General features: G+C 40.4%; 1 protein-coding gene across 5 annotated transcripts in view; it reads left to right on the forward strand.

The window, feature by feature from the left end:
* LOC122807733 (long-chain-fatty-acid--CoA ligase ACSBG2-like) overlaps window positions 1-18948 on the forward strand; it is a 1512114-nt gene that overhangs the window by 650029 nt on the left and 843137 nt on the right. For all 5 annotated transcript variants that reach the window (XM_044078719.1, XM_044078754.1, XM_044078736.1 and 2 more), the window contains one exon: window positions 1097-1620. In XM_044078719.1, the coding sequence (XP_043934654.1) occupies window positions 1097-1620 (524 nt within the window). The remainder of the gene's footprint in view (window positions 1-1096; window positions 1621-18948) is intronic.

An 18948-nucleotide genomic window follows, 5' to 3' on the forward strand; every position in this document is an offset into this window, starting at 1 on the left:
AAATTAAGTTAAGCTGGTGAACTAGCTAAGCATTAATCCTATGTTGTGTTTGGAGAGACCCAGCATCCCCATTTGTTACGTTGAGTACACAGTTATAATTACCTCCTTTGATAATTACAGAATTATAGGTGGTAATGCCTGTTTGCTGAACATATGAAAGGCTATACCTGTATATAAGGGTCTACATTAGCAAGATGACAGGGCACAACAGCGAACGTCCTTATGTCGATACATATTAAATGAAATGTCAGTATCCTGAATGGCCAGAAAAGCGACCCTCCCCCCCGGGAAACAAATCGCTGGGCCAACAAAAAAAAAAAAAAACAGACAAAATAAAGTGGGGGCCTTTGCCCCCCACACCCCCCTACTTAACTATATCAACTCCGAGATTGCACTACAGTGGAGGAAATGGCAAATTTCCGACAACGGCCCAGCGATTTATTTCCGCTGGAAAAAAGTCTCTGTTCTGGCCATTCGAAATTTAGGCATTTTGTTTAATATGTCGACATAAGGGCATTCACTGTTCTTCCCTGTCGACATGCTAATATAAACCTATCTATAAACCTGATACTGCAGACCTCAGCTAATTGAACTGTATTCTACTGTATCTGCACACTTTGTGAGTAATTATTATATCACATATGAACTTCTATGGTTAGGTTACTACTCACGGTTTGATTAATATTATATTATATAAAATGAGTGAGAGTAGGTAATAATTCAAGTTGATAACCTGTTATAATTAGAATGTGGTTTTTGGGCCTTTTTTTTTTTTTTTTTTTTAGCATTTTCTGAAACTCAGTTATGCTTAGACTATAATGGGCAACAAATATAAATAAAAGATAACTTATACTATGTAATATTTATATGTCTTCACATACACAATTGAGTGCTTCATTTTGAATCAACTTGCATGTCAGGATGGGTGCGAGAAGAGTTATTCTGCCTGAATCATGGAATTGGGTTGATTACTCAAAAATCTCTAGTACTTGATACCGACTTGCTTAGTTTATTCAGTTGTGAAAATAAATGCTTGTCGGAAAAGCAGACATTGTTAAAGATTCTAATTGTTTTCTCTCTCTCTATCCTTGTTTAGTTTTGAGGAGATATTCCCACCACCTCTAAGGAAGTCTACTCCTGCAGTTCATAAGGGAAGTAAGGTCCTTAAAGATGAACATGCTGATGAGGATCCTTCTGTTCTCCTTCGTAAGAAGGTGAATTACATTGTCCATGATGATACAGAAATAAGCCTTGTCCATGTAAATATTGTTCCTGATCAGTCAGTGAAATCAGATGAGTCTACTAAGAAGAAGCTTGAGTTAACTTCTGGTGATGCAGTTCCTTTACTGCAACAGAAAGCAGGTTCCCAGAATCTAAGCCAGCACAACAGTTCTGAATCTGCAGGCAACTGTACCACTGAAGAAGTGTTTCCAAATGAATCTTTCTCCACACAAAATGAAAAACTGGAACTGACTGAGAATGAACCCAGAAATAGTAAAGAGTTACTCTCATCGCTTGTGGACAGCAAAAACGTTCAGAAAGACTCGACATGGCAAGAAGAAGAAGCAGAAAGTGCAAACTCAGTTGCAAGTACAGAATCTAAGACTTCAGCTTTAGAAAGTAAGGCATACATATTTATGTGTTTGTTAGTGTTTATGTAATTATTACATTTTGTAGTTGAAATAAAAGAAGTAATAAATGTCTGGTTACATCTTAGCAGTTTCATGTAAAATCTATCCTGTCTGGCATAGGCAAGTCAGTGTAAATAACAGAATGTTGCCTTAGAACATGCCATTATCATTTATGTACTATTTTGGTGTGTTAACTTGGGTAGAACCCATATCTAAATGGACCTTTTTCAGTCTCACCTCAAGGTTTACAAAGGAAATAAAATGCAAATGAATGTAATGAAATGTTCAAGCAAGATGCGATGACGTGGGACGCAATACAGTAAGGGGTTTACAGGGGCAGAAACAAGTACAAATAAATGCAGTGAAATAGTCAAGCAAATTGAACTTAAATCTTGGTATGCAAAGTCATGGGTATGGTTACAAAATATGAAGACCTTTCAATGCATGTTTAGAAATATTAACAGACTTGATATGTGGGGGTTAAAGAAAGGGAGGAGGAGAATAAATATAAAGGGAGACTGTTTAGTAGGTACTAGTACTTTCCAAAGTCCATGATGGAACCAGGGCAGCGGTTTGAAATGTGAGATCAGGTTATTCCAATGTTTAGAAAAAAAATACAGTTTGATTCTTTAAAGGGGAAGTTTTAGACTTTATTTGAAGGAGTAAATTTCCTCTAAAATATGTTGGTAGTAATTTCCAGAGTAGCAGGGTGAGGGCAAACTAGTGGTGTTTGATTCTTGATAAGTAATGAAAGACCAGTGTCAGGAATAGAGATAAGGTTGTAGCTGATGGTAAAGGAGTGAACCTATGGGCAAGTAAAATGAGTTTTGCTGAAGAAGGTTATGGTTCAGAGGTTGCAAAAGTAGCTTGGTTGATTGTTCCATTGGTAGCCCCTTTGACTGATCAACCCCAGTGTGGTAGTACTCTCTTTAAGGTGATAGGTTGATGAATCTGAAGATCGTTTGGAGGAAAGAAATGTTCTGTGTAGATGTTGCTGCAATGGTGGGAGGTCATATTTAAGCTGTGCAAGCATGGCTTCTTTTCCTTTAGCCAAACTGTCTTTGTAAGATAAGAATTGTGAATTTTTTTTCTTTCAGAACAAAAGGTTATCGATTTTTTTTTTTTTTTTTTTTTTTAGATTTGGTGGCGTTAGTGTCATTTTTGAAGTTTAGATTTTGACCAAGTCAAATACCAAGTTATTAGAGGTATGTGAGTGTTTTTAAAGTAGATCTAGGGTTTTTGTTAAGGATAAGCCTGTTGTGTTATAGTCAGATAGTGAGGTTAATATTGACATGTCTTGTTCTAATTCATTTGTGATGGTAGAGTTTGATCTGTGTGACATGTAAATTACCATATTATCTGCACACAGAATGATAGATCTGATGTCAGTCTTCACTTAATCTTTGACTGTGGGTTCATTTCCATATCTCTGAACCGACTCGGCTGTTATTCCAGCTCACGCCTTCTGAAAACTCTCGAACTTAGCTTTACCCATAATGCTTCTCTCAGGATTACCTCAGATCTCGTTTGCTGCTGTTAGTGCCACACATGTTTTTTCCTGTCAGCTCTCGAGCAAACACTTTTCATCTACAATTGTAAGTTTTCTTTTACAAAACCTTTATCTTTTACTCCTAAACTTCGTTTTGCTTACTCAGCTCCTCTAGGCTATTTATTTAACACTTTTAGTGTTTTTCTTAGTACCATTGTTGGTAGTCCCTTTACTTTTACTTTCTCTCTCTGTCTACCTTTAAGGTAAACCTTCACTGCCATTGTTGGTATCCTTTCTCTCTAACTTACCTCTATGGTAACCTTTCTGTATCATTGTTGGTACGTTCTATCTGCCTAATCTGTATTAAAAAAAAAACTTAATTTTAATTTACCTTTCTTTCTTTCTTTCTCTCTTTCTCTCTGTGTCTGTATGTGAGTGGGTCTTCTGGTATGGTAGAGAAAGTTAAAAGAACTTCTGGCTTCAAAAGATGCCAGAAGTGTGACAGAAAATTGCCAAACTGACGGACACTCTTGCGGTGTCTACTGCTTGGGCCCGGTGCATCTTCAAGAAGACTTTGCTATTTGTCACAGAGTCAGTCACTGGGCCCTTGTAGAAAGAAAAAAATAAGTTGATTCTAAAGGGCCTTATAAACTCTGATTTCGACGAGGCCATATTTGTCTCTTCAAGATCTAAAACTGATGACAGTTCCCCTTCTTTTTCTTCCTCTTCCAGTAAGCATGAAAGATCTAAGATGAGGAGCCATTTGGTTCAGACAGTTTTGTTGGCACCACCTGCTAAACTCATTAAAACTTCCCAGGTTCCCATAGTTTGAACATTCAGTGCCGGCTTCTGCACTGACTACTTCAGCTCCAGTAATTATTTCAGACACTGTGACTTCAGTGCCTTCTCAATCCTTGGTTCCACCTGTTTCAGAACCGAAGGAATTGCCTTTTAAAGACAGGCCCAGACAAGGTACTCCCAGTCTGTAGACTCCTTTCTAGGCCGACCTCCAAGCCCGTTCTTGGAAAGATCTAGATCCCCGTTGGTCTGTTCGATCCATTCCACCAAGAGCCTTACAGAGTCTGATGTTATGAGGCTGGTGGAGCAGCTCTTGGCAGCGAGGGAATTGGCTACTTCATTGGTTCCTAGCTCTAGAACCTTACCTGTCTCTTGACCAGTTTTTGTTCCTCCTCTGAGTCAGATGAGCCTTCGGAGTTCCCATTTGTGACAGTCCTGGTTTCAACTGTCAGTGCCAATCAGATCTTTATCTTTGGCACCTATACCTACCCTGAGTTCTTCGTTTCTGTCAGATCTGGACACCTCTCTGGGTCGAAGCTTCACTGCAGGTTCCAGGGAGCCTGATTCCACTCTAGTGTTGAGCTGTCCATACTTCTCGGGGTGTCAGCATATGTGAGCTTGACTCCAGTTTCAGCTTTGGTGGCAACTTCCTCGGTGCAGCATGGGACCATGGTTCTGAGGGAGTCTATCTTGGTTCCAGGTTCCCATTCCTCTATGGGGGCCTGCCTTCCAGGCCATGGAGTGGGCCTTTTCTACTGTGGGCTCACAGCCGATACCATCCTTGTCGGGCCAACATCCTGGTCCTTTCCCTCACCCAGAACTACCTCCAGCTTGTGTCCTCTGACAGCGGGCACAGAAACCTCAGGATTCAACAACTGTGGTTATATCCTCTTCAGACACCTCTCTGGCCCATCCAACCGAAGAGTTGCCCCCAAGGAGAAAGTGCACGAGAAAGTACTTTGACTCCCCTGAAGAGTTTTACACAGAAGATACTGATTTCGATAAAGGGGAAGGTTCCCCAAGGTCATCCCTGGAAGACTTCTCATTTGGAGACATTTTAGAAATCCTATGACAGAGGGGTGGCTGGACATCCCATCAGCCTTCCTCGGAGGAATCTGTATATCTGCAGGCTTTCCATACCTGACCGTCTTCCCCTTGGATCTCTCCACCTGCTGACTATCTAATTAAATTGATTGCGCAGCAGGCTTGGAAGAGTCCTGATTCCATCAAGCTAATCCCCAAGAGACCAGACTGTATTTTGTCAGCTCCTGAGGATCATCAACAATGGGCTAAAGGGATAACAGTAGATGCCATGGTGGTTGCAGCTGCGACCAAAAAGGAACTTGTTGATGAAAGTCCTACTATCCATTCTCGTAACAAGGAGTTTAGGACAATCAATAGATTCAGAAAGCAAGTATACACTTCATCAACCTTTGCGCTTAGGTCCTTGAACTTCATGGCACATTTTACAATACTTTACCGAGACCTGAAAAAGGAGCTGTCAGACACTCTGACAGGAGCTGTAGCTGAGGAGGTGCAGGAATAAATTAGTTTCTCAGCTGGCAACCCTTGAATCAATATGTAATTAGTCTATGAGGCTCATTGCTCATGCAGCAAAAGGGGCGACTAGGGCAGTGGGTTCTGGCATAGCTATGATGAGACATGCCTGCATGCGCTTATGTGAGTTTGCGGAGCCATTTAAGTCTTCTTTCACCAGCGCTTCATTTGACGGAACATCCCTTTTTGGCATCAAAGTTAGAGACCCTTTCCAGATGTGAGAAGGATGGAAAGATCCTTTCTGCCATGGGAGTATGCTTTTCCACTCCTCAACGGTCTTACTCCAGGAACCAGAGGAGTGGAAAGCTATGGTTCAAAATGTCCCAACGGCCTTTCCAGGACTGACGTGGTAATGACTCTCCCCAGGGCAGAGGGGGAGTTACAGTGGAAGACACCATGCTCAAGGCAGAGCTGGCCTGCAAAATCAGGGTTCCAGGAATTCCTGGTAACTTCTGTCAGCGCTCCTGAATGGTGGCGTGATTGCTGTCCTCCGGAGGCAGTTGGGGGCAATTATCTCTGCACTTGTCTGCCTGGCTAAACATAATGGACAATTGGGTGCAGGGGGTTATAACTAGAGGTTACACTATCCCCTTTTCAAAACAACCCAGTCTGCCAAAGAGAATCCCAGACGTTTCACCCAGTCACAAGGATGCAGGAGTCTTAGAAATTCAAAAACTGCTCGACAAAAAGAATCATCCAAGCAGTCCCCCACCAGACCAGATCGGATCCGTAGTTTACTCATAGGTTCATAGGTGTGTACTAGGCTAATGACCCCAAGGGCCTTTTTAAACCTAGCCATACACCTCAAATCTCTGACAAGTTCTGATACCCTTGATAAGTGTAAGGATGGGCCTAGGAGATGAACCATTTACAGGTTTTGTCCATTAGAGACATGGGTGCCAAACCAGGGATTAATTTCCGGTTTCCCATCCAATTGTCCAAGTTGCACTTGAATTGGGTTAGGGAGGACCTTTGCTTCACATAGATGGGGAGCCTATTCCATAGACGTGGTAGTCCCTGAGTTACATACTTCTCTCTCTCTCCAGTAGGTCCTATTTATATCACAGGCAAGGTTTAAGTCTTTAGAATGGGTAATTCTGTTGCTTTTTGTTTAGTGGATATGTAGGAGGTCCATCAGAGTGGGGTCTTACAATGCCCTGTATGCCAGGTATAGATTTCCCCTCAAAAGCCCGTAGGAGACAGAATACAGGGATAGGGCCTCAAGGCGGCCTGCATAGGACATCTTACTTATGCCCTGTATTCTTTTAGTGAAGAACCTCTGTGGATATTCCAATTGTTGGATATGCCTGGTTAGGTACATACCAAAGGGGGGATTGTACTCCATGATAGGTCTGATGAATGCCGAATACAGTGGAACATTGACTTCCTTGGATGTATTGCCATACCTTTGTTTATAAGTTGCACAGCATAGAATGATTTCCTCACCACTGTAGACAGGGTCTATGTGAAATAAACGAATGCTTGAAATGTCGAACGTCATATGGTCGAGACCATATGATCGACATTTCAAGTGTTCGAAGGTTGACTTTTAACAGTGCCGTATGGTGCAGAATGGGAGAATTTCCCTTTTCTGCACTGAAGTGCGGTCTTGGAGTTGGTATATTTTTTTGCTATATATTCGAACTTCCAAATGACTATATGGTCTCGTTTTTTTTTTATATACTATATATTCGAACTTCCAAATGACCATATGGTCTCGAACACATGGTATTCGAAATTTTGGACGTTCGAATATATAACATAGACCCTGTAGACATGTGATGGTCAAAGGCTAGATTACTGTCTATGTGATCCTAAGTCCCTGTGTACTGGGTCAACTCTAAGGGGTGTGTTGTCAAAATGATAGTTACCAGGGATGGATGACTTCCCAAAAGATACTATTATACATTTCTTGGCATTTAGTTTTATTCACTGGCTCTGATACCAGTTGTTTCTGTGTCAGCCCCTCCTGAAGAACATTTGTGTCAGTGTGAGATTCAGTGACAGCTCCTAATTTGCAATCATCTGCAAATGTAGTCAGCCAGAGACCACTGACATTGGCCTTGACTACTGAGAAGTAAATGTCAAAAAGGAGCAGTCCAAGGACTGATCCCTGAGGGACTCCACTTGTGACTGGCCTCTTTGTAAAGGTGGACTCCCCAGTTGTAACTTCCTTGGTCCTGTCTGTGAGCCAGTTGGTTATCCACGGGGTGACATATGGGTTTGTATCTAACCTCTTGAGTTTGTCAACAATGCCTGAGTGGGGTATTGTGTCAAGTGCCTTGGTCAGGTTAATGTAGGCAGTGTGAGCGATTTTGCCCTCATCTATTGCTTTTGTGACCTTCTCAAAGAAGTCCAACAGGTTGAGTAGGCATGATCTGCCCTTGAGGAAACCAAACTAGGTTGTGTCCAGTGTCTGGAGGTTTACTATATCTGTATTGATCACCTCCATGGTAATTCTTTCCATGGCTTTACATATAAGACTAGTGAGACTTATGGGAGTGTAGTTTCCAGGGTCTGTAGATGGTCCACCTTTGTGCAGGGGATGAATGTTGCCTTTCTGCATTCATGAGGCACAAAGCCTGTTTGAAGGCTACAGTTAAACAGTAATTCCAGAGGCCCTGATAGGTCATGTTTCATGCTATTTAGAAGGCATCCTGGGATATTGTCTAGACCCATTGATGCAGTGTTCTTGGTGTTAGCATTAAGGACCTTGATGATATTTCCTGAGGGAAGGTTGAGGGGAGAGGGGTAAAGTTGGAGCTGAATTTAGCAGCCAGGCGGTTTGCTATTCTTTCTGGCTCGGTACAGGTGGCTGCATTTACAATGAGCTCTGCACACAATTGTGTATTGCCTTTGAGGTTGCAGACATAGCTAAAGAATACTTTGTGGTTGTCCTTGAGCTGGGAGGCCAAATTTACCTCAAATTTGGCTTTGGTAGATTTTATTTTTATTTGTCCTTTGTTTTGTTTAGTTTGAGTGCTTTTATCCTGCTTGCTGGAGGGATAGGTTCCTGACCCAGAGACTCCCCAGACTCTGGAATAGATTGCCCATACATGTCAAGCAGAGTGCCTCTTTGGACCTCTTCAAGAGGAACCTTGACGATTGGATGGGAGAAAGGAAATTCACCCCAGGGATCACGTCAGTCGCCCTGCTAGACAGGGGTCCAGGAAAGTAAATAATGTGGGAAGAAATAGCCAGGGGATTGTTATGGCTAGGCTTGTATAGGCCCTAGGGCTGATAGCCTAGTACCAAACTATGAACCTATGGGTGCTGCACCTCCTGATTTTTGCCATGATTTTCTTCCTCCTGTTATACAGTTTGATTTTGTGATTCCACCAGGGTGACTTGTTTTTTGAATTAGTTCTGTACTACTTCCTGGTGGGTACTCTATGCAGCTAGTAACATAGGGTTTCTGTGAACAGCTCTGCATAGGCAGCAGTTTTCTCAGGGTTTTTGGGGGCTTGAAATTTTGCTAGGTTCTCACTTAATAGCAAGAGGTTAGCCTTGGAATAGTTCTTGAATATTCCAGGTTTATCTGGGGGTCGAGGTTTTATTTTTACTTCAAAGGAGACCATTTTATGGTCTGGCCTTACCAGGGAAGGCATTACAGTAGGGGGTGTGCAGCACTCTCCCATATTAGTGGAGGGCCAGATACAGTATGGTTGCACTCCTGGTTGGTGTATTGACTATCTGATCCAGGGAGTTTGTGTTTACAAAATCCAGGAATCCCTGTGCATGTACGTTTGGTGCCGTATAAGATTTCCAGTTAATAGTGGGGTAATTAAAGTCACCCATGAATATGGTATGGGGTTGGGTGGTTAATGTTTCTAATAAGTTTAAATACATGGTATGGGTTTCCTGGGTCATAGAGGGGGACCTATAGCTTACAAGGAAGTGGTACTGAATTTTGCCTATGGTGATTTGAACATGGAGCAGCTCAAGTGCATTGTCCTGTTCAACCAGCCTTGGAATATATTTATTTTTGAGGTAAATAGAGACACCTCCACCTTTAGACCCTGCCTGTGAAGTAGCTGGCCTAAGTATGTAGAAGGCATTATAACCTTGTACTGTTGGTGTGCTCTCTGTGACTTTAAACCATCTCTGAGTGACTGCAGAGATGTCAGCATTCTCTGGGGTAGAGAGAGCTTCTAGAGAGTGGAGTTTTTTGTTTAGACTCAAGATTCTTTTTAGTGCCAAAGAAAACAGGGGACTAGAGACCAATTTTGGATCTCAGTGCGTTGAACAAGTCAGTTCAGGAAACCAAATTCCAAATGGTTACAGTTCAGTCTATACTTCCATTCTTAGGAAAAGATGAGTGGGTGTGCTTAATAGATCTTCAGGAAGAGTACAGCCCCCAGGGTGTTCACCAAACACATAGCAGTGGTAGCAGCTCACTTCAGACTGCAAGGATTCCGTGTGTTTCCATACCTGTACAACAGGCTCATTACCGCACCCACCAGGCATCTACTGTTGCGGTCAAGGAACTACATTCTTTGGACTTGCTGCTTGCTGGGGATCACTGTAAGCTATGAAAAATCCCATTTAGAATCAACACAGCACTTGGAGTTCATAGGAGCAGTGTTGGACACTAGCACCTATACTGAGTCTTTTCCCCAAGAAAGACTTCAAAGAATAAAATTAAAGTTAGCCAAATTATTCACAGCAGAACAGTGACTACAAAACTGTTGATTGATGGCAGTCACCATCACTTTAGTTCTCCTTGTGAGATTTCACATGCGAATCCTACAATGGCTCTTGGCATCACAGTGGTCATTATTGACTCAACCAATGTCCCTTCCCAGTATTGATCACCAATTTATGCAAAAAAGACCTGAGTTGACCAACCAATGTCTATTCCCAGTATTGATCATCAATTTATGCAAAAAAGACCTGAGTTGGCCGCTGCATTCCAGTAAAATGTTGTCAGGCTGTCCATTTGTCCCTCCTCAACCCCAAGACAATAGTGACCACGGACACATCCTGGATAGTTTGGGGGGGGGGCATTATCTGGGAAAGACAGGCCAAGGAACGTCGTCCCAGTTAGAGGCCAATTTGCAAATCAGTGTTCTAGAGATTGAGGCAATGCTTTTGGTGTTGCAAGCATTCCAAGAAGTCCTCCCCTTAGGAATGGTTGTGATCCAAACAGACATCATTGGTTTGATACATCAACAAACAAGAAGGAACCAGGTCTTACCCTCTTTGTCGAGAAGCACTCAGGGTATGGCAGTGGGCAATTTCATCCAACCTCTTTCTAATGAAATGCACATTCCAGGGAGCTCCAGCGTGATTGCGGACAAGTTGAACAGGAGCATTCTGATGCCTCACAAATGGTCTCAATCCATTGGTGATGGGGAGGATTTTCCATTGATGGGGCCAGCCCTGCCGCAATCTTTTTGCTTCCCCAATGAACAAGTGCATCAGCTCTTTTGCCCTGTTCCTCATGGGGGGGGGGGGTCACCAAGAGATGCTCTCCTTCATGATTGCCCCCCCCCAGTGTTCTGTATGTCTTTCTCCCAGTACCTCTAATTTCCCAGTGTCGGAAGAAAGCCAGCAGGTCACAGAATAAGATAATTCTCATTGCCCCATTCTGGCCTTGACAGATTTGGTTTCCCTTTCTTTGGCCTGATACTTTGGAAACCCTGGGTCCTGGACCCAGCTCCAGACCTCTTGTACCATCCAGAGGGGCTTGTTCATCCGAATCTCCAGAATCTCAAGCTCAATGCATGGCTCCTCCATTTTCAATGATTGCCAGACTTTTCAATGATTGCCAGGCATACTAGTCTGACTGCCCCAGTTCAACCTATTATTCTAGCCTCCCACAAACATTTGACTAGATTGTACAACAGTTAGTGGCATAAATTCTCAAAATGGGATTCAGAGAGTAATGTTGGTCCATATTCTGCAGCAGTTGATAAGGTTTTAGAATTCTTAGCATCGCTTTTCGATTCAGGAGTGTCCTTATCCTCATCTGTGTTACAAGGACATGTTATGAGTACTGCTATTTCCAGCTTTCATAATGACCTAAATGATGCAGCTTTAATGTCCCACAAACTATGTAAAACCTTTCTGAAATGAACTTTGAGGCTGAGACTGCCATACAGGGATTCTTCTACACTTTGGGACTTGAATCTGGTGCTATAGTCTCATTCATTCCCCATTCGAGCCAGCTGCAATTTGCGATTTGAAGTATTTATCTTGGAAGACTTTAATCTTGATTGCAATTACTTCTGCTAGGGGAATTTCAGAACTACAAGCCTTGTCTTGCAAGTCTCCTAACCCAACCTTTCACAAAGACAGGGTGTCCTTGTGAACTAATCCATCCTTTGTACCAAAAGTAGTTTAAGACAAATGTCAACCAGACGATACAACTTCCCATATTTTTCCCAGTTTTGCAAACAGAGGTGAATATTATCTACATTTACTAGATGTTCACAAGCAATTACATTTTACCTTCAGAGAACAAAAGAATTCAGGAAATCTGATCAGTTGTTCATTTCTTTTTCTTCAGCTACTTTGGGTAAAGCAGTCTCTAAAGTTACTCTGGCTAAATGGCTTAGGGATTGTATAACTTTCATTTCTACAAAAAGGAAAGTACAACTACAAGGCTTGGTAAAGGCACATTCTACAAGAGTAATAGCCTCTTCTCCATTTTTTCATTCCAGAGCTTCTATAGGCGATATCTGCACAGTGGCCACTTAGGCATCCCTGCATACTTTTATTACTCATTACAAGCTGGATCTGGTCTCTTGGAAACTGCATCATTTGGTTCGATTGTGCTCAGGAATATACTTTCATGAGACTTCCGAAGCTTTAGGTAGCTGGGGACTCTGTCCCACAGTCCAGGATTAAGTGAAGATTGACAACATCAGATAAAGAAGTTATGTCTTACCATAACATTCCATCTTTGTTGTCTATCTTCACTTATCCTTGACATTCCCACCCTCCTTCCCCCTGCCTTTTGGACTTCTTGATACAGCGGATCTATCCCAACAGATTGGTTTATCCTCTTTTATGAATACAGATATGGTCTCTGTTCTGTTATTTCCTGTCTGTCACTATCTTATGCAAACTCGATCTTTGGTAATCCTGAGAGGAACATTATGGGTAAAGCTAAGCTCAAGAATTTTTGGAAGGTGCGAGCTTGAATAACAGCCTAGTCAGTTCCAAGATGCAGACCCGAACCCACAGTCAAGGATAAGTGAAGATTAACAACACAGATGGAATGTTATGGTAAGACATAATTGTTTTTTAGCTTTGGTAAACTGGAGCAGAATTTACTTAAAAAGGAAAATAAAACTGGAGAGAGTAGAGATCCCTGGGGACGCATTTGCTTAGCGTGGTTGTGGATGATGAGAAGGACCTAACCTACATTTGAAGCTTCTTTGGGAGAGAAGGACCTTAAACCAGGTTAGGGTGTTGCTGCTAAGCCCATCGGAGACTGGGGAGTTTAACAGGAAGGGAATGATCAACAAAGCAAAATAATTTTGTTCAGTCACTGAAAATTGCTGTCAGGATGGCCTAATTTATGTTTTGTGGTATGTCAACATAGAAACTATGCAAGGATGCAATGGTGGTTCTACTGTTAATTAATAGTCTGGAAAGTACAATTAGCTTTTGAATGTATTTGAGAACATTGAAGGGTATTACTTTTTTATGGACCTTTCCTAGTGTAGTAAGAATGGAGATTGGTCTGAAGTCACTGTCTATTTGGGGGGTTGGTAACTTTTGGGATTGTTTTTGTGGTAGCTTGTTTCTAAATAGCTTGTGGTGATGTTAATGAGACATAGGTTGTAAAGGAGGAGAAGGGGTTTAAGGGATATGTAAGCTGCTGAGTCATACAAGTCGTAAAGGATATCCATTATTTTATAAAGGGGGATTAACTGGAATTTTATCCAAGATTTCTTCTTGTTTCTTTTTATAGCTTTTGAAGTAGAAACAGAGAGTGAAGAATGGGGGAACTAGGATTGGGAGATGGAGGAAGAAGAGTGAATTTGTGTAGGAAATCAGGGGCCGACAGGTTATCAATAGAGTACTGAACTATGTTGTCATGGAGAGCGCCATTTTGCAGAAGCCTTCCAGTAGTTTAGTTCACTATTTCCCAGGCCTTTTTATTGGTATGGCTGTTTGTTTTATTTATTTATTGACATTTGATTACCGGGAAAGTCTGACTGGGTAGGAAAACATTTTCATTGGAGGCTCGGGGAGAAAAGCTCCAAGGTATCACAAAAACCTTTTAAAAAGAATAATTTTACAATCTTTAAAGATAATACAAAACATTGATAGTTTAAATAATTATACCAAATTAAACATAATGTGAAAACAGTTAAGAATAAATACAACTTGTATGACAATGATTTAATATTTAAAAAAATGTTAGCAACTTTATATTGAAATTAATGGTAAGTTAGTATAATACAAACAGGAATGGAGAAGATTGTATTGGAGGTGGGAGACTTTGTATATTCTAGTGGCTTTTTAGATAAGCTTCTTAGAAAGATGCGCTTCACTCTATTTCCAGTTGTAGATTTCCATTCTATCTAGACTGGGTCTGTTACCCTAAATACAGCTTTAAGTCCTTTAGTTGTCTAGAAGTTGTCTTGTTTTCAGTAGTCTAGATACTTTGGGAAGACTTCATCTGTAACTCTAGTTACATCATCCCTTTTCACCTTGATTTGTATCCATCTGCTTAGTAGTCAGTTTGGTAGCAAGGGTGGTTTCAAGTTCCTAAAATATTCCAATGTATTCTGGCTAGTTCTTATTTAAATGCTGCAATAGTTTTGGGCTTTAGGCCAGAATGTATGAAGGATTGGAGAAATCATCTTATCTGGAATGTTGAATGTAAAGATAATGGGGCAGTGGATGCTGGTGTATTTAAGGAGAAGGGAACTATATGAGGCATGAGTCTGGTTCTTGTTATTATGAGGTTTAATAGAGGGTCCCCTGATTTTAGATTGTGTTTGGCTTGATTCCTTATTTAGTAGTACAGATTATTGGTTTGTTAGGAAATCCTAGATGTCCCCTGTTTATTTTGGTCAGTTATGATTATGTTAAAATCAACAAGGATAATAACCTTTGTATGCTGATTTAGTATGCAGAAATATTAAGTCAGTGAGTTGTTTAAAATGGTCATGCTTAGCTGGAGAAGGGAAGTGTGCAATAATAGTAAGAAAGGTATTCTGTTTTGTGATGGGAAATGTTAGCCAGGAGCCAGTTGGGGTACTATCATTTATGGAAAATAAATATGAGAATTGCCTTAATGTTCCCTTTTAATAGTGTAATCTGTAAGCCAGACCTAGGATTAGAAATGTCAGAATCTTGGGAAATGATGGGAGAGATTAATGATATATCTCATAACCCAGGATTTGGTGCCTACTGTGCCTTGCAGTTGATTACTGAAAGGTCTGAAGTTGCTCTAATTTGTTAAGCATGCTGCTAGTGTTTACCAAGGCTAGATTAATGGGGAGAGGTCAAGATGGTTGAGACCGTGGTTGTTTTCCATGTAACTGTGGTCTAGGAGAATTATTGATGGTGTATAACTCTGAAGAATAATTTAGGAAATTTGAGTTGAGATTGTAGGACTGATGTCTTTGAATGTTACAAAGTTTAGGATTGTTTTGATTAGGAGTATTGGTGGCATAATGTGATATGAGTTCAGCTGAAATTAGTAATAGCTGATGTTTGTGCTTATTACAAGGTCTTTTGAGGTTATAAATGAGGGTTTATAGTTTGAAGTGACATTTATATTGAAGGCTGCTTTATCTTTGTGTTTGCTAGAACAGACTATGATTAGCAGAAGCATGAGGATGTTTGATAGTATATGAATTAACATCTTTTTTCCACTGTTTTTAAGCATCTTTATTAAATTATCACTTAAAATATAGGCACACATTAATAAAAAGTGACATTTGTCTTACTCATGCATTATATATTACATATGTTTTCTTTCTTTTTAACATTTATACACTCCAGCATTACAAAAATTACCCAATTCCTGCCTTCTCTTAAACCTCACTTCTCCCCTTGAACATTATTCTGCATGTATTGTTCCCACAAATTCCATATATTGCTATGAAATACATCCCTTACCTTTTCTAAAACTCCATCCTCCAAGTTCCTTTATCTCCTTTACAATATGCAATACTCTAATTACAGGTGTTTTAGATTTATTTTCATTTCCAGTTTATAGTAATAGCTTTTTTTGGCATCTAGTAGCATTAAACTTAGCAAGGTCTTACTACGTATAGGCAATTCAGATTCTATATCCTAGATCAAAAGAATAATTTCCTTAGTTGCTGCCAGTTGCTCCTCCAACATTTCTTATGGAGTACCCTGTAGGGAATTTTTATATCTGTTTTTTCCATCACATACCCATACCATAAGTTGTCCCTGTAAAAAGTTCTACATAGGAGAAACCAAGAGAGCCTTTAAAGTAAGGCTCTTGGAACACATCAGGGACATAGTTAATAATAAAATAGAGAGCCCTGTTGCTAGGCATTTCTCAGAAATGCACAGAGGTGATTATAAGACATTACAGGCAACAATTTTAGAACAATTATATGATGATAAATATGAACATTTGAACATTAAACAAATGTTATTACATAAAGAGGCTATTTATATTTTAAAATTTAAGACTTTGTTTCCAGATGGACTGAATGAGGATTTTAATTTGAAAATGCTGCTAGTTTAAGTTTTAATTATTGTATAATTGTTTAATTGTTCTAATTAAGTAAGTTTGGTTGTATATATAAGTATGGTGTTTTTTATTTCATTTGTACTCCTTGAAGGCTGAGGACGAGACGTCAGAGACAGAGAAAGATTTTGTATTAAATTGTGTTTGGTGAATCCAGCTGTTGTTTTTCTCTATTATTCCTTGGTGCTCCTGTGGTTCCTGTACATACCCATACCACCCTGGAAGATATAAAGAGAGACATGATTGAGCTTTCTCATAGTATGTGTCCCAGGCAGGTATGACCCTAGCCCTAAGCAGCATCCTACCTTCACCAAGAATTATACCACAATACCGACAAAAAAATAATTCAACAATTGGCTTAGTTTCTGGTGTCATTCCAAGGGGATCCCGTATCGGTCTTCCTGTGATGACGTGGTTGACAGGCTTCAATGCTTTGCCAGTGATGGCCTCCACTTGTCACCCCTGGGATTCAGGATTCTGGCCAAGGCTCTTGCCTCCCCCATTGTGCGATTTTTAGGCAGTGTCTCCAAGACAAATCTTCCAACATTAAAGATCTGTCAAAAAGTAAATTGAAAGTCATGCTGCTGTGCTCACTGTAGGCTCTCCTTGCACTGGAAGATGCCAACATCACGGAAACTTGGTTCAAGGCTGCAGAGAGCACTCCTGCCTTACCATGTGTAGATCAGAGGGTAACGTGTGTGCTATATCTTTAAGAACCATGCAAGGCTGTGCATGCACGTATAAATTAGACATGTGCAATCCCCAGTGCCATTTTGTAGACGCAATCAGAGAGTGACCATGAATGATCGCAATTATTAGTTTATGTATAAGTTACTTAAGTTATGGTCCGTAAGCCTCTATAGTGATGTCTGTATAAAAAAATCCTGCTCGAACAGAACCTATGAAGACTTGTTTGTGTCCTAGCATGAAAGCGACAAGGTGTCAGAACCGGGATGGAAGAGAGAGGAATATTCGGAGTCATGAGATGTAAAGACAACAGCGAAGGTAAAACTGAGAGAAAAGAGTACAGACATAACCAGAAAGAATCAAAGGTAATGAGAAATAATACAAACTGTTTACCCGATGGGAAAGAAGTCAAAAAGGGACATTACAAGGGCTCAAACTGCATTATCAGGCAAGCGGAAAGTATGAAAAACTTTAAAGAAAATGTTTGATAAAAGTATTTGATGAAACGATTAGCAGTAAAGCAGAAAACAAGCATGTTTAAAGCAAGACAAGTGTGTTTAAGGCAGAATTGGGCATGTTTAGGGTAAAATGAGCACAAGAAATGTACACTGCATAAAAAGGGCTTAAACAAGCAAAACAAGTATATTAAGAAAAGAAAAAGGGCATGTTAAGCAAAAATAAAACAAGGCGGCTGTATGTGTTTGGGTAAAGTGCTGTGTTTGGGCATAACTACAACTTCGTATTGCATCAAGGGCATAATTAAAGTTATTCGAAGTATCTCAGTGCTTATTACTGTGCATGTATTTCGAAGAGTTTGTTGTATGCAAAGTGCAACTAGTTCATGCAATTCAGTCAAAGCATAGTTATTTCGAAGAAAAGTTCTTGTGCTGGGTGTGTCTATTCATAAGTGCCACCATTACAGAGTGCTTCTTGTACTGTAAAGAGTTGCCTAGCAAGGTACTGCCATTTTGGAGACATTTCAGTGTACTGTATGCAGTCATTCGCAAAGTACAATTACTTCGAAAGCTACTGAATCATGGGCAACAGATGTTCGCTTCATTTGCATTGTACAGTTGCTTGATATGTTTCGTGCATAATAAGAGGGGTTTCTTACAAAAGAGTACAAGAGTATTGCAGTGCCCAAGAATTACTCAGTTGCATTGTAAAGTTCTCAAATGTTTCTTAATGTGATGACTTTAACAAGCGATGGTGCATCACTGTAGCATTCCTGCCTTTATAGATAAAACTTCAAGCAGTTACTTTAGCATTTCTGCCTTTACAAATTCCGAGAGTATAGCGAGTGATGGTAAATGACTTTAGCATTTCTGCCTTTACCAATCAAAGATTCTGTAAAATATCAAAAAGGCCGAGAAATGATTTCATAAAGTTCAGTAAAATATTGAAAAGCCTGAGAAATTGTTTTGCAAAGCTCCATAAAGCATCAAACAGCCCAAAATGTTTGATCAGAATATTGCAGAAAACTTGAGAATATTTCAGCAAGAGTACGATATTTTCATACAAGTAGCTTATGCAGATTGAGATGCACATACCAGAGCATTCATTTTACTAAACCTAGGAGGGTATGAAGCCATAGAAAGAGAGCGTTCATTGTATATCCACCAGCAGTGAATGAAGGAGAAGGTGCAGACCACCATATTGTTGTGCATGCTGAATCAAGGGAGGACCCAGTGTGTTTAAAGAGCAAGTTTAGAGAGATGTGCAACCCTCCGATGAATATTACATTAAAGAAGCATTAAGCAAGGCAATAGAGATTTGTCAGATCCATGAGGTAACAGAAAGACACACGAGTGTGCTTGCAAGTGACAGAGGCATGGTTTCAGTGAGCTCCATAGCAAATGTCAACAAGTACGCAACACGTGACAAACAAGAGCAGGCCTAAGCATGTGGCAGCTACAGGGTTTCCAAAGAGTCCACAAGGTTTTCTAGCAAGTTCCAGAAAAAGTGCAAGCTTCACAGCTCAGTACAACATAAACATGAGTCAACAAAACCCAAGTCTAGCTTTATTGTTAACTGTAGCAGTTGTGGTGCAAATCATGAGTATAAAAGAGAGAAGTGTTTAGCATTTGGTC

The sequence above is a fragment of the Protopterus annectens genome, chromosome 1.part1 (assembly GCF_019279795.1).
Source record: "Protopterus annectens isolate FY-2018-M chromosome 1.part1, PAN1.0, whole genome shotgun sequence".
Lineage (NCBI taxonomy): Eukaryota > Metazoa > Chordata > Ceratodontiformes > Protopteridae > Protopterus > Protopterus annectens.